General features: G+C 41.5%; 2 protein-coding genes across 4 annotated transcripts in view; one reads left to right on the plus strand and one right to left on the minus strand.

The window, feature by feature from the left end:
- Positions 1–16,735, minus strand: part of LOC137277340 (junction-mediating and -regulatory protein-like) — a 315,191-nt gene that overhangs the window by 5,346 nt on the left and 293,110 nt on the right. The gene's annotated exons all lie outside the window — the stretch shown is intronic.
- Positions 3,627–11,256, plus strand: LOC137279161 (6-pyruvoyl tetrahydrobiopterin synthase-like). 3 transcript variants are annotated; one of them, XM_067811642.1, is made up of 7 exons: positions 3,627–3,693; positions 6,086–6,171; positions 6,568–6,647; positions 9,059–9,081; positions 9,679–9,735; positions 10,036–10,106; positions 10,866–11,256. In XM_067811642.1, the coding sequence occupies exons 2-7, from the start codon at positions 6,098–6,100 to the stop codon at positions 11,014–11,016; spliced, it is 456 nt and encodes a 151-aa protein (XP_067667743.1). In that variant the 5' UTR covers positions 3,627–3,693; positions 6,086–6,097; the 3' UTR covers positions 11,017–11,256. The 3 variants fall into 3 exon arrangements, with proteins under 3 accessions (XP_067667743.1, XP_067667745.1, XP_067667744.1); XM_067811643.1 differs by having other exon boundaries at positions 3,672–3,697; positions 10,866–11,076; XM_067811644.1 differs by lacking the exon at positions 9,679–9,735 and having other exon boundaries at positions 10,866–11,076.

Here is a 16,735-nt window from a genome sequence, read left to right on the forward strand (position 1 = left end):
AGCTGGTTTATGCATAACATGAATGTGCACTTACGCTTGACTGTTAAATTCCCCAAACAGACATACAATTCTGAGTATGTGTACACTGTGTGTTGAATGGGAATGTGTTCTCAGGTGGACATTTATGATATCCATGCACACACTACTCACACAAACACCTATTCAAATATATGTCAATCCATTTCATTATGTATAATTTACTTTTAAAGTAATCATTCAGTGACAGATAGTGTCTGCGAAGTCTTTTCATTTACATTGTGTGGTGAGTCAGCCATATTCAAATGTCTCGGCCAGCCTTTGTGTGAACCGCCTTTGATGTTCAAATCATTTTTTTAGTAGAATTATGAATGATGCAAACGTATTTCATTTCAGTGTGATATTCTCCGTTCTGTTCACGCCCAAGCTTTATTCATGTATATTATTAAGCCTTCCCACAAGCCTATCTTATGGGAGAGTTGGTCAGAGATTAACGATAACATAACTTAATAATTATCGTGGGTTGCTGTCTGTAACAAAGAAGAGTCAAAAGGAGAAATTGCCAGTGGAAGTGGCATGAGGGTGCTGCTTGTTACAAATACAATTAAACAGAGGAAGACATGAGTCAACCAACAAACAGTTGATAAGAAAATGAAAGAATAGTTGTAGAGAAGAGAACTAGATGCCAACTTTGTAGGCCTTATGTAGCTGTTTATTTTACAAATTTGTGAAAATGATGTAGTTCTTTAAATAGTTATCGGAGGTTAGGTGATTGGTATTGAATAATTATGTAGTTGTTCAGTTGTCCGCTTCCAGTGCTCATGATGAACACATTGGGCTTGGCTGGTGTCATGGATGGGATGGATTGGATCCTTTGGATAGCAGGGAGCTTTGAGCATCACTCAAGGGCTTACTGCTGGAGTTCAGACAGTTGCTTCTCGGAATTGTCCAGTTTGAGGATTTTTAATTTTGACATCTGTCGCTTTTTGTTTTTTAATCAAGGAAACGGTTGTTGGTCTTAGTGTGGGTGGAGACTTTCTCAAAGAGGCTGGTGTCAAGGGTGGCTTCAAGTTTGGAGGTGGTTTTCAGCAAGTCATTTTCGAGGAAAGCTTTCTTGCATCCGAGGTGCTGGACTTAATGTTCGAGGATACGTATGCTTGCTTGGTATAGGATGATACTGATGGCAGGAGATGGTGGGGAACCCTGAGATTTGAGCTTCAGTCCATTTGGATCAGTGTTGTGGTCTCTGCATCTCGGTAAGAATGTGAGGTTGCTCTTCGTCTTCACACACTTACAGTTGTTGGAAGAATCGGTGTTGAAGAGTCGTACTGCTTCATCTCCTTGTAGATGGCGGATCAGATGTTTGATAGGCATCTAGAAGCTGGTAGGGTAATAGTAGACACTTGTTATGGATATGCAACTTCTTTATTATTTTCACACGATGTTTCTGAGCTAATACTTGCATTTTTACATAGATATATATATAGTGTGTACATGAAGCCACGGGGTTATTTTTACAATTATAGAATAGCGCGGGATTTAATTTAAAAATGGTGGAAATACAGGCAGTTCAAACAGATACTGCTAAGTTCAGGAGAAGTAACCACATGTCTGGGTTTGTATTTGTCTACACTTTTAGATGTCGCTCTTTGGATTTTTAATGACCAATATTTTAGCGCGTCCATGCAGGCTTCGGTCCACGCGCTCATGCTTGTGTGACATCACGCTTATGGTATTTTACGGATCATCAGCGAAAGCACTAGAAAATTCCAGAACTATGTTTCTCCTTATTACTGGGACAAAACACGCAGAACACAACAGTCCGGTATTTCAGATTTCCCACTGGATCCCAGTCAGATACAAAATCATTCTTATCTTTGTGTTCAGCCCTGTCAACCATCTGGCTCCAGTATACACCAATGACTTGATATCACTTTACAACCCCAGAGGAGCACTGACACCCAACACTTCATGAGTGCTGGACGTTTCCGTGACAGCTTTTTCTAAAGCTGGACTGTTTCTGTGGGACCCGTGAAGGTCCCGGGGTAGAATAGACATCCAGCAACCCATGCTTGCCATAAAAGGCGACAGTGCTTGTCGTAAGAGGCGACTAACGGGATCGGGTGGTCAGGCTTGCCGACTTGGTTGACACATGTCATCGGTTCCCAATTGTGCAGATCGATGCTCATGTTGTTGATCACTGGATTGTCTGGTCCAGACTCGATTATTTACAGACCGCCGCCATATAGCGGGAATATTGCTGAGTGCGGCGTAAAACTAAACTCACTGTTTCTGTGGAGCAACTTGACAGCAAACATTCAAGTGAAGCGGGAGACATAGCGAGACCATACAATATTATATGGTCTCTGGATATAGTAATAAGCTCCGTCCTTAGTTACGTACGAATTGGAATATCTCAAGAACCGTTGACTATAATTCTTTTCATATTTGGTACCTAGGTTCATCACAGTATATGAAAGATCCTAATCAGATTTGGTGACCTTGACCTTCATTTCAACGTCACAAGGAGACTTATATGTTTTACCATTGTCAGCGAGATTTCTCAAGAACCGGTCACTGGAGTTTCTTCATATACGACACCAATATTTAGGTAGGTAAGGCGCAGGGCCTTTTAAGATAACGGCGACACTTCGAAGATTTCAGCATGTTAACCTGCATATTAAGATTGTCAGCAAGATATCTGAAGAACAATTCACTGGACTTGCTTCATATTTGACACCAGGTTTCATCTTGGGAAGGCGCAGGGTTCAGTCGATTATGGCGACCTTCACATAATGTTCAGAGGTGATGGCGACCCATTGAAGATTTCAGCATGTTACCCTGCTTGAAGAGGTTGTCAGCGAGATATCTCAAGAACAATTCACTGGACTTTCTTCATGGACTTTCAAAACTCCCCTTGAATGTTTATCAGCAAGCAATTTCTTTATTACATTTAACATTTATCTTGGCATTTAACCTCATCTTAAATCACGACGTTCACTTTCATTACTTGCGTTTGATTTGATAATTGGGGGGGGAGTGGGGGGATGTTACCGCAGTGACAGTGGTTCTTATTATTATTTCAGCTTATTACTATATCGCTGATATTAGAATATATTACACGCAAATCAAAGTAAATGCTACCTATTCAGCCGTTGGGCTGCAAGAAAGCAACACTACCGTGACAGAAGCACTCGTACTTGAAAGGTGGCGATCGAATTGGAACAAGTTTAAGTGTATGCTACAGGTTAAACGTACATGAGAGTATGTAGATGTGTTGAACAAATGTAAGCTGTTTCATAGATGTATGCGTAAACATATCTGTTTGTATCTGTAGTTACGTTGAATGTTCGTATCGTGATCAGTTTACAGTAATGACTAAGGTCTGTGGGTATACACAGTGTGCACGCGTTTTACGCATACATTTTCGTCATTTCGTATAAATTGAAACACCACTGCTTTTCACTCCAAACATTGGGTATATATAATCATCACAAACAACTGTAGCAGCACGTTCCTATCAGCCAATCAGGTCACAGAAGTCCGGTATTTTTTTAATTGATGGGAATGTATACAAAATGTGAATGACGTGGACAACCAATGAAATGACAAGGACATAGCTGCGAATAGTTAAGCAGGGGGATTAGTTATATTTAGCGCTGGAACTGCGGTAACACTTCCAGTGCCGCCGCACGTCTTGACGACGGAGACCAGAAGGTACGTGAGTATTGAATATTACAACCAAACTCTAGCCACCGCATGCTGAGGTCGTCCTGTAGAGCCCTAGAAATGTTCTGAGAATTGAACCGGATGTAACACAGACTTCTCGTTGTCCGGCTGTCTGGGTATACTGTACGTCTTCTCATTATTACCGGTGTGCTATTAGAATGTACTGTACGCCACCAGGTAAGTAGGAAGTGTTAAAGGTTATGAGTAAATAATTTGAGAAATATAGCATAATTATTCTTTGTGACAGTGAGCAATGCCATTTACCCGAATTCATATTTTGCTTCACTTACGGGAAAACTAACACTATATTATGCTGTTTCAAAATTGTATGGTTCGAATCCCCTCATGGTTACAATGTGTGAACCCATTTCTTATGTCCCCGCCATGATCTTCCTGGGATATTGCTACACTCACTCAAAATGGTATGTTATACATGACTTCTGTCGTCTTATGTCCTCCTTGTCTCGTCCTTTCCCCGTCTTGTTTTATCGCGCCATCTTCCAGTGGTATCGCGCCATCTTCCTGTGGCATCACTCCATCTTGAATCCTGTGTTATCGATCCATCTTCCTGTGTTATCGCTCCATCGCTGCTAGGCGACAGCTAAATTGGGACAAGCGTTGGTTCAGACACGGAACATTTCCCAGGTTTTCTTCAATCGCTTAGTGTCGTCTATGCGTCGCCGTTGTCAAGCCTCCATCAACACCAATGGTGAACACGCACGATAGAGCATTTGTCAAATGACTTGTGACACCACATCTCCTCAAGGACTTGTCACGATGCCTAGTATCAAAACATACAGATTTCGATGTTATCCAGTCAAGGGTTAACCAATGATTAATCAGAACACCACAAAAGCATTAAAATGCATTTTCACATTAAAACGGCATAACCTCAAAAAATGCAGAGCAGCATTATTCCAGGAGTATATATAAATTACCGGAAGCATATGGGATTTATGCTAATTATTTTACAAATAGAACAGAAATTAATTTCCAATCACTTGACTGAAAATTCATTGTAATGCTGTTCTTGCATTTACCGCAAGTCATTAATGAGTGAGTCAAGGGGTCAAAATTAAACAAATGACACAGGTCAGAGTTCATTCAACAACCATGGATAAATGTCACATCAGCAGAAAAGACTCAGAAGTCATTCCACTGAAAAGGCGGTAGGTTCGTATTACAGCTATAACCAAGTTGTCCAAGGACTCCTCGTCTGCTGATGGCGTGTCCTAGTCCTGTCACCGCCGCTGAGGTCACGAATCTGTTCCAGAGGTGGATCTGCCATCGGTCCGAAATCGGCCGGTGTCGTGACTCTTGTTCTTCCCGATCTTAAGTAGTTCTATTTACCAGCAGCTGTTTATCAATGCGGTGATGTTGGCCTGGTGGCCTGCATTTGAAGTTTCTTACCAGCTAACGTGAAGCCTTCATATTGGCCACACCGACCGCCCTTTCTCGTTACGGTTTGCATAGGTTTGGCATAATCATGGTGGTTCTTTGCTTACTGCATGCTTTCTCTTCGGTATTTATGCCACATTCCTGTACTTGCATTAGACCAATATCAAGTTTTGGAAAATGCACGATTTCGTACAGATGCTACGTTTTGGCGAATGTTTTCTTTTTCTGCTTAGGTTAAAATATGTACCACCGTGTTGTTTTTTTATACAATTACTTTAAAAGTCATAACATTCTTTAACCTGTTTGGAACATTGTCATGCTACTATGTGAATAACTGCCATACTGAAGGTTAGTCTGTTGGTAAAACGTGTGAGTGAGTTTAGTTTTACGCCGCTCTCAGCAATATTCCAGCTATATGGCGGCGGTTTGTAAATAATCGAGTCTGGACCAGACAATCCAGTAATCAACAACATGAGCATCGTTCTGCGCAATTGGGAACCGATGACACGTGTCAACCAAGTCAGTGACCCTGACCACCTGATCCCGTTAGTCGCCTCTTACGACAAGCATGGTCGATTTTTATGGCAAGCATGGGTTGCTGAAGGCCTATTCTACCCCGGGACCTTCACGGGGTCATTTGGTAAAACGTAAAGATTTCAGTAGTTGTTAAGGCAGTTCAGTCAATAAGGCAGACAGTAAGGCAGACTTCCTAGGTTATTCCACATGCAATGAACTGTGACCTATTAGAGAAAAAGATGTGTGTTGAGAATGTTGTTGATGTTTGCAAAACCTCGTGGTTGTAGTCTACATTTCGTCCATGGTTGATAGTGGCTAAATCTGAAACAACGGTAACACTGTAGTGTTTTGGCCTTTAAAATACAGTGTTTTGGAAGCAGTTGCTGGCCAAGGAACTAAACTGTTTTATCGCCCACTTTATAATGAGCATACATATGACAAAGACTAGTCTACTCGTTTCTTGCAGAAAGCCTCAACAATGGAACCGACCAAAGGCAAAATTGCTTACGTCAGCAGATCGGAAATATTCAGCGCCGGACACAGGCTGTTTTCGTAAGTGTTGATGCGTCTGTTGAGGTCTCTGGGAATAGTACACAATGAAAGAAGGGCGTGGGTCTTACAATCACGTTGTGTGTAACAAACGTGGGTGGATAATTTGACTTCTGTGATTGACATTGGGTGGATATTTGCATATAATATGTTTAGTAACATCACCACGTGACTGTGTTCACCCCTTCGCGTCACAAGGAGATTCGAACCAAGGTCTTTGCTGTTACGCTTGTACAAGCCAACAATTACCTTTGTTGCCCTACACCCTCATACACACACTACTCATGATTCGTTCATCTCGACCCTTCTTTCACTGGGAACTAGCCTGTGTGCATCAATAAGGAATAACTATTCATCAAAGCATTCAAATCAGTATTGTGGATAACATTTCTTCCAAAGGAAAGACCTGACAGAGGAGGAAAATGCGAATATGTTTGGAAAGTGCAGCACGGTAAACGGTCATGGTCACAACTACAAAGGTAAGATATGGGGGGATGAAAAAAAACACATACCGGTTATAGCAAAACCTCGTTTTCTGAAAAGTCCGTAAAGAATTGATGTTCTCGGACACCGTGTTTGATAGAACAAATACGACCTCTTCGCGGAAAAGAGTGTTTCGTTCTGCTGCGTTTCATGATTCGCTGCTGGCTAGATGGCGCATGATAAACAGAAAAAAAGTGTTTCCCTTGAAGGCACGTGTGACAGGCTGTTGAAGGGTAGCTCTCTCCAAGTCATAAGTATTCAACTAGAACTGTATAGATCCCATCAGAATTATCTACTGACAATGAACATTTATAAGATATTTATAACAGCTTCTTCCTTTTAAAGTTTAACTTCATTATTTATCAGTGTCTTTAACATTTCCCATAACGCTAAAATTAACGTTGGTTTTAAGGGGATTTGACGTTTAGTTGATTGCAAGGGGATTTGACGTTTAATTGGGTATACGGGATTTGGCGTTTAGTTAATTATAATGGTGTTTGTCGTTTAGTTAATTATAAGGGGATTTGATGTTTAGTTGCTTATAATGGTGTTTGTCGTTCAGTTAATTGTAATGGTATTTGTCGTTTAGTTAATTATAAGGGGATTTCACGTTTAGTTAATTATAATGGTGTTTGTCGTTTAGTTAATTATAATGGTGTTTGTCGTTTATTAATAAGTCAATTTTACGTTTAGTTGGTTTTAAGGGGATTTCACGTTTAATTGGTTAGAAGGGATTTGAACATCGTCCTCTACCAGACCTCAACATTGATGGCCATATCAAGTCTTGAAGCTAAAAACCTTGGTGTCATCTTTGACTTCCACATATCTCTGGATGCTCATATTAAGTCAGTTTCCAACAAGCCATCCTACCACCTGTCGCAAATCCGACGCTACCTTGATGAGGAGACAGCCTGTTCTTAGATTCATGCGTATATTTCATCTTGGATGGATAACTGCAACTGTCTTCTCTATAGTCTGCCTCAATCCTTAATAAGGAAAGCTCCAACGTGTACACAAGTTTGCTACTAGACAGACCCACCGAAATCTCCGGTCTGAAAATCCTGGTCTTCTTTATTGTCCCACGCTTTAAGTCCTGCACCGGGTTTGGTGATCTATCATTTCAGGTGACAGGACCCACTCTCTGGAATCAGCTCCCACTGGAGCTAAGGAAAATAATCAACCTGAAGATTCAAATCCAAACTTAAGACATGCCTTTTCAAGAAAACATACAGTGCCTAATTTTACTTTCTTGAGTTGTTCGGAGATCGTTACTGAGCAGTAATTTCGAATCGGAATTCGCGCTATATAAAGGTTTCCTTCATGATGATGATTTGGCTTTTAGTTGATTATACGGGGACTTGACGTCTAGTTGATTATACGGGGACTTGACTTGTAGTTGATTATACGGGGACTTGACTTGTAGTTGATTATACGGGGACTTGACGTCTAGTTGATTATACGGGGACTTGACGTCTAGTTGATTATACGGGGACTTGACGTCTAGTTGATTATACCTTGACGTCTAGTTGATTATACGGGGACTTGACGTCTAGTTGATTATACGGGGACTTGACGTCTAGTTGATTGTACAGGGACTTGACGTCTAGTTGATTATACGGGGACTTGACGTCTAGATATACGGGGACTTGACGTCTAGTTGATTATACGGGGACTTGACGTCTAGTTGATTGTACGGGGACTTGACGTCTAGTTGATTGTACGGGGACTTGACGTCTAGTTGATTATACGGGGACTTGACTTGTAGTTGATTATACGGGGACTTGACGTCTAGTTGATTATACGGGGACTTGACGTCTAGTTGATTATACGTTGACTTGACATCTAGTTGATTATACGGGGACTTGACTTGTAGTTGATTATACAGGGACTTGACGTCTAGTTGATTATACGGGGACTTGACGTCTAGTTGATTATACGGGGACTTGACGTCTAGTTGATTATACAGGGACTTGACGTCTAGTTGATTGTACGGGGACTTGACGTCTAGATATACGGGGACTTGACTTGTAGTTGATTATACGGGGACTTGACGTCTAGTTGATTATACGGGGACTTGACTTGTAGTTGATTATACGGGGACTTGACGTCTAGTTGATTGAAAGGTGAGACAAAATATATGAACATTAGTTTAGCTTCCACCTTTGTGCATAGTTAGCTTGTTACATGCGTAACAACTAGTGGTATATTTCTTGGTATCTCTTTCTCATTGATTTGTAGGCCCTCAGAGTGACAAATTGGTTTATCGGGATGTAAACTAAGTCTTGGTGTTGAATCGGGCAGTAGCAATGGTTTATCCATATAAGTACCACGTTGTGTTTACAATGCGTGTTAACAATGTGTTGCGTGATATCAATGGTCACGGCTCTTCGTTCTTCATGTTTTACAGTTCGTGTGACGCTGCGTGGGCCAGTGAGTAGAAAAAAAACTTTCCTTTTTGCGTCGTTTTGAATCTTGCACGTGTGCAATAGTTCTTCTCCGGCATCTAGAAATCGTGAACAGTACCTTTACCTCAACGCCATACGCAATATCAACGTCTTCGTGGTAACATCTTCAATGTCCTCATCCACAAATCTTTCAAATCCGTATCACCAACTCTTCAAGGTCCATATTCTCAAGTCTTCAATGTCCATGTCCCAAAGTCTTGAAAGATCATTTCCTCAAGTCTTCAATGTCTATGTCCCCAAGTCTTCATTGTCCCTGTCCCAAAGTCTTCAATATCCATATTCACAAATCTTCAATGTCCATGTCCCAAGTCTTCCATGTCTATGTCCACAAATCTTCAATATCCATATTCACAAATCTTCAATGTCCATGTCCCAAGTCTTCCATGTCTATGTCCACAAATCTTCAATATCCATATTCACAAATCTTCTATGTCCATGTCCCAAGTCTTCCATGTCTATGCCCTCAAGTCTTCAATATCCATGTCCCCAAGTCTGCAATATCCATATCCCCAATGTTCAAGTCCCCAAGTCTTCAATGTCAGTATCCTGAAGTATGTTTCAGGTTCATCCCGTCACTGGAATGGTATTCAATCTTGCCATACTAAAAGACCTTATGACTGTAAGCATACATATGCTCAAGTGGTTGCGTGTTTCTGTTCATGTTTGTGTCTTCTTGTACGTATCTTTATATATCTCTACATATGTCAGTCTGTGTATGCGTAGAGTTGTAATGTGTCGTGTTTGTAAATGTGTGCGTTTGTGCCTTGGTAAATGTGTTTCCATCTAGTTGCTTCCCTGAAGGGCACATGTAAATGTGTCTGTAAATGCATGAAGGTGCATGCTCACAAGCGTAATAAAGTCCTTGATCACCCCCAGTTCTCTTATCCACCGAAATAGGATTCAGGTTATATGATTTCAGGAATGTATCATGGATGTGTTTGACCACAAGAACATCAACATGGACGTCCCTCACTTCCGGGATACAGTCTCGTGAGTTTCCTTCCCTGATCTTTGCTATACAACCAGCACGGCTCTGTTTCGTACAGTGATCTCTGACGAGTAGGTAACTGACCTGCCTTCATTGTACCTGTAGTACAAGTCGTGAACTATACCGTGCCTAAGTATTGGAATGCCTTACAAATGCTATTTACATTAATTATTTTTGTTATATCTGCAAATACTAAAATCAACTATTTAAGGTAAACGCGCCTAATCATTTATTTCACTGTCATCATGACTGGTACGGAGATGTGCATGTATTGATTACCCTCAACTTATCTAAAAAACGTATGTTTCTATTATTTCAGGATTTCATGACTATTATACTGATGCCATATACGTTACTAGCTTTCATACTTTCAGACATTATCAATTTATACTGATCCAGTACGTGAGTTTACAGTGTTAATAGTTTCTCAGTAATGAACAATTTCTGGTACTCTTCCGTGCAAGTTTCATGCGGGATTTGGATGCACACTCTCAAAGAGAGGAAGCTTGTCTCCAGCACACAAAGTCAATGTCAAACTCACAGCTTGATATCAGCCAGCTGTCAGACTTTCATTGTGGAACCAGCGACAGTGCTGTGCTTTCCCAAACAGAACATAATTGTATTGCAGCTGACTGCTTTCTGAAAGTCATGCGCACTAACATTTTGAATGGTCTGAACTTTTCACAAGTGACTGATACCCATTTACCATGAACTTTATTGTTACATGCAATGTAGAAGATTGTGTGTTGGTTTTATTGCAGGACCACGGAGAACATCGTGCTGTTCATCTGGAATCAACTGAACAGAAGGATCCCCGCCGATCTCCTCTACGAAGTGCGCGTGCAGTCCAACGAAAAAAACATTGTGACCTACCGTGGTGAGAACGACCCTGTGCAGTCACAGTTAGAGTAGTCTCCCCTGCAGCTGAACACACTATTGGACACACGATCACATGTGGGGCTAGAAATGTACACATATGTACACGTACAGCTGCGTCAGTACACCATGTATCTGATTATGAGATCACGGGCACCTGTCTCGGGTAGAACACTCCGAGCTGAGCGATAAGTATATTCCACCCCAAAGTCAGTGTCACTGACGTTGTAATTAATGCCTTTTAAAAATGAAATAAAAACACAACTCTACTATTCATTTGCTGTCCGTTTTCCCTCCTTTTTCTCTCCGAAGTAGGAACATATAGATATTTCTAGTTTTAGTGAAATATGATGAAACACGACGTTGGGTGTTGGATAGCCTTACTTTGCCCGATATTGTACTCCGTAACAACATACCGAACACAAAACTTTCCACAGCCTCATATTGAGAGAAAATAAAAAAGTGGAGAGTGAGCTTGGGATAAAAGAACGCGAAATTCGAGCTGAAAAAGAAACAATCTGAAACAACGAATTACGAACTGATGTGTCACAGTACCTCGCCAGATGGTATCTAGGTAATTTGATCTTCAAAGGCAAATTTGACTTGATATGCTTTTCTCTGGACAGCTTTTCTAAAGGTTGAAATGTCTTGAAAGTAAATAAAATGTATTTAAGGACATGATGTATTTACGGACATGATGTTTATTTCGCATTACCTATTGATAAGGTGTGGCTCAGGAGACACTGGACGTATCTAGACGAGCAGTCATTATTTACTGACTCACAGGGTTAGTTTTAGGCAGTCAGTGTTTCCAGGCAGGCATTCACAGATACTAGACAAGAAATGGATAGTTCAACCTCTGCTAGATTTCGCTTAAATGTTCAAGTTCTGGTTCTGACTTCGTTGCGGGAAAGGTCAAGTTCTACTCAGTGTGGTTCTTGATTTCCTCCGCAGGAGTGACAAAAGTTTGTTGCTTTGCATCTGTTTTGACCCGAAGTGGATGGACTTCCTTGCCCTTTCGTCAGGTGAATGCTAACAAACGGCTATATAGGATATATACGAGTGATGAACATGAACCCAGAGTCATGTATATACATGCTAGACATATATTTGGCAACAAGCCAGTTCTGTGTAAGTTACTAAACTACCGGGCAAAACATGGAAATGGAATACTTGAAAACTAGACTGGACAAAAACGTTGCAAGCAAGATACTAGTGCCAAAAGCAGAGAAGTAGTAAATGTCTTGTTGATTTTATTTCTGGACACATCGAATCATGGATATACTTTTGCTTTGTCCGGTTGTATTTTTGTACAACCTACTGCCTACAGTTAAAATTTAATACTGTATATTTATGCAAGCAAATGACGGACAAAAGAAACTTTCTGTTGCAAAATGTATCATAATATTAACATATAAAATCATTATCAAATGCAAATTGTTCCATCGTTATTGTCTCAAACATGAGTTTGATTACCACAAACAACAGCACCCAAACGCACCCCTTTAACACTTTGGATCAAAAACAACAAAATGCACATGTACCTTGCATGTAAGAGTACAAGCTACGCGCATGCACGGTATAAAACCACCCCACAGTGCCGAGCAGATCGCACTTCAACAGAAAAAACACTTAACAATGCCAAGGTTAAGTCCAGAAGAGCGAGAGAGGGCCATCAGAATGCTGCAAATGGGCGCCACTGCGGATGACGTTGCAAGAACGTTCCACTGTTCTGTCGTTATCGTCAGGAACCTTCGTTGGCGTTATCAACAGACTGGCCAGACCTCAGACAGACCCAGGACAGGCAGGCCAAGGATGACAACTGCGCAGGAAGATCGCCACCTGAGGCTAATGCAACTGAAAAACCGTTTCCTAACGGTGACGTCATCAGCGGTAACGGCTCTCGGTCCCCAGTCAGTCGACGGACGGTAGCAAGAAGACTACGTGCCCATGGTATCAGGGCTTACCGACCGTACCGAGGAACGCTGGTGACTGACAGACATATCGTCATCTGAGGGTGCAAAGGGCGACAAAAGTTAGACGTTGGCATTATGGTATGGTGCGGAATTTGCGGTGACTAAAAGACAGAATTAGTGGTCATCAACGGTAACATGATCTGCCAGCGATACACTGGCCAGCTTCTTCGACCGGCAGTTCTGCCATTCCTTCAACAACGACAGGGGATATGGTTCCAACAGGACAAACTTCTTTCACATCAACAACGTTAACTTCCTTCCATGGCCTGCACGCTCTCCTTACATGTCGCCCATCGAGCACTTGTGGAATCACGTCGATCGGCAGCAGATTCGACGGGGACAGAACTCACCAGTCACAGTTCAATAAATGTCTCAAGCACTTGTATGGAGGCGTGTACCAGCTGACGTTATCAGACGCCTCGCCACTTCAATGAGAAGACGCATGTTTACGTGTATTCAAGCCAGAGGTGGACATACTCGCTATTCTACCATGACTTCAGTAAATACTGGATTGTGAATGGTTAATCAAAGTCATTCAGAGGTATATAATCACGTTATATTCCTCTGATTTTCCCACACTTTAAGTATTTGTTTAAAATCTGAATAACACAGTTATGGTAGAATGAAGATAAACGTATTGTGTTGGGAAATCAGAGGTGTATAACGAAATTATAATAGCTCTAAATTTTGTTATTTAGAGCTATTATAATTTCGTTATACACCTCTGATTTTCAAACACAGTATGTTTATCTCCTAATTAGCGACTTCAGATCACAGATTGGTGTGTTTCACGCTTGAACCTTCAGACAGTGAAATCACTATTTTGACCCCATGTCGACCAACATGTGTTTAATAAGTCAAGGTCTCTGTTAAAGCTGAAATGTTTGTACTGAACATGTGCCTATGTCATTGCTTATCAAATTACAACACTCTGTTCTGGTAAGAAATCAAATTGTACCAGGGGATGTTTCATTTGCTCGTCAGTTTGCTGTAAGTCACGGGGTGCTATGCCCAAAGAGGTTTCGTGCTGTTATTACTCAAACTGGATATATCTATTCTACTTCATGGAAAATGCTGCTGACATATTGCTAGGTGCGGTGTTTAACACCAATCAACTGAAATATTTTCAACAGTCATTGTACGTCGCTTCCATCAGCTGGTTACTCAACACTGCTTCGTTTAGTATTACGCCGCACTCAGCATATTCCAGTTAGATGGTCCAGCGATCTGTAAATAATCGAGTCTCGGCCAGACAATCCAGTGATCAACAGCATGAGCATCGATCTGTGCAATTTGAAACCTGACCACCTCATCACCTTAGTCGTCTCTTGCGGCAGGCATGGGTTGCTGAAGATCAATATTCTAACGCGGATGATCACGGGTCTCTTAGTCAGAACACACAACTATTCGGCGCAGACAGATACATGTTAAGACATTAAGCAATCGGCAGTTGGGAAAGGGAACCCTCCCCTAGCAGCCCTAGGTTCCGACTCACCAGGCTCTGAACATTTTGTAACGATCATTCTCCAGTCTCCAGCTGTAGCTGTTGCATTACAAGTGTCATGTCCACTCTTCATTTTGCAATTGACAAAATCAGGGATTTGAAGACAACCTCCTGCACTCATGTCGTGAATTGCAGTAATTAATACTCGACTATTGGCTAGATATATACCCCACATTTTATTTTGATAGGGGTAGGATTGACAGTTTCCTTCAATAAATGACCATTTCTAATGCAGGCCGTTTGTAGTCAGGTAGGTAGTGGAAGTTAAAAGGGCCATGTACACACAAAACACCTGAACTTCAGCTCAGTACGCTGTTGATCCGTGAAGATCCGGTGTAGAACACGTCATCGATTCCCAGTTGCGCATACCGATGTTCATGCTTTTGGTGACTGGATTGTCTGGTCCAGGCTCGATTATTTACAGATCGCCACCATATATCTGGAATACTGCGGCGTAAACCTAAACTCACTCAACCATTTCGTTGGGGCAGTACCGCTCCATTAGGCAACCATAGAGTAACGTAAATCACAGGATGACAGGTCAACCGAAATGTGACGTAAATTACAGGGTAACAGGTCAACCGACGTGTGACGTAAATCACAGGGTAACAGGTCAAAGGACGTGTGACATTAAATACAGGGTAACATGTCAACCAACGTGTGACGTACATTACAGGGTAACAGGTCAAACGACGTGTGACATTAAATACAGGGTAACATGTCAACCAACGTGTGACGTAAATTACAGGGTAACAGGTCATCCGAAGTATGACGTAACTCACATGCTAGCATGAGATATCCCAGTTGTTTTGTACCTTACAATTTAAAACTGGTCAGCCGAAGTATGACGTAAATCACAGGGTAACAGGTCAACCGACGTGTGACATCAAATACAGGGTAACATGTCAACCAACGTGTGACGTAAATAACAGGGTAACAGGTTAACCGATGTGTGACATAAATAACAGGGTAACAGGTCAACCGAAGTGTGACGTAAATCACGGGCTAACAGGTCAACCGACTTGTTACGTAAGTCACAGGGTGACAGGTCAAACGACTTGTGACGTTAAATACAAGGTAACAGGTCAACCGAAGTGTGACGTAAATTGCAGAGTAACAAGTCAACCGACGCGTGATGTAAACTACAGGGAAACAGGTCAAACGACGTGTGACGTTAAATACAAGGTAACAGGTCAACCGAAGTGTGACGTAAATTGCAGAGTAACAGGTCAACCGAAGTATGACGTAACTCACATGCTAGCATGAGATAACCCAATTGTTATGTACTTTACAATCTAAAACTGGTCAGCCGAAGTATGACGTAAATCACAGGCTGACGGGTCAACCGAAGTGTGACGTAAATTACAGGGTAACAGGTCAACCGACGTGTGACATTAAATACCGGATAACAGGTCAACCAACGTGTGACGTAAATTACAGGGTAACAGGTTAACCGATGTGTGACATAAATAACAGGGTAACAGGTCAACCGACTTGTAACATAAGTTACAGCGTAACAGGTCAACCGACTTGTGACGTAAATCACAGGCTAACAGGTGAAACGACGTGTGACATTAAATACAGGGTAACATGTCAACCAACGTGTGACGTAAATTACAGGCTAACAGGTTAACCAAAGTGTGACGTAAATCACAGGCTAACAGGTTCACCAAAGTGTGACGTAAATTACATGGTAACAGGTCAACCAAAGCGATTAGGTGCCTGACTCTGAGGGTGCGAGTTCGAATCCCGGATGGGACTCAACCAAAAAATAAGTACTAGAATCTGTACTTTACTAAGAAAGTGAAATCCCAGATATGACATATGTTGCATTTGTTCACTTTCTAAATGGCATCGTGTAATCATTGTATGCTTGTGGTCAGGATCAAGTGTTTTTGCTTATAAATATCACAGTTATAACATGCGTTTATTCATGTGATCATGATGAAGTGATATTGCGTGTAAATGTCAAAATAACAACACGAGTTTATTATTGTGATCACAGTTATAAGAACTGGATAAGCTTAGAAATCTGAAGTATCTACAGAGATGTTTGTTTCTTCCAGTGACATATACTGCCTTACTTATTGTACAGGGTCAGACAGTGTCTCGGGGGCTTATCGTATGTAGGTCGTGCACACACCACGACGGGGACACCAGCCAGTAGCCATCCTCACTGATAGATGGCCGTCCAGAATGCTGGCAAAGATACTCATAATAGTATCTTCTCGTCAAATTGAAACTGTATGTATCAAACATATCCACCTGTCACACA

Source organism: Haliotis asinina, chromosome 3 (assembly GCF_037392515.1).
Source record: "Haliotis asinina isolate JCU_RB_2024 chromosome 3, JCU_Hal_asi_v2, whole genome shotgun sequence".
NCBI lineage: Eukaryota > Metazoa > Mollusca > Gastropoda > Lepetellida > Haliotidae > Haliotis > Haliotis asinina.

Coding starts and splice junctions, on each gene's coding strand:
- LOC137279161 (XM_067811642.1), top strand. CDS start 6,098: ATGGAACCGACCAAAGGCAAAATTGCTTACGTCAGCAGATCGGAAATA. Junction 9,082..9,678: donor GTGTGACGCTGCGTGGGCCA/GTGAGTAGAAAA, acceptor AGTATGTTTCAG/GTTCATCCCGTCACTGGAAT. Junction 9,736..10,035: donor TACTAAAAGACCTTATGACT/GTAAGCATACAT, acceptor ATATGATTTCAG/GAATGTATCATGGATGTGTT.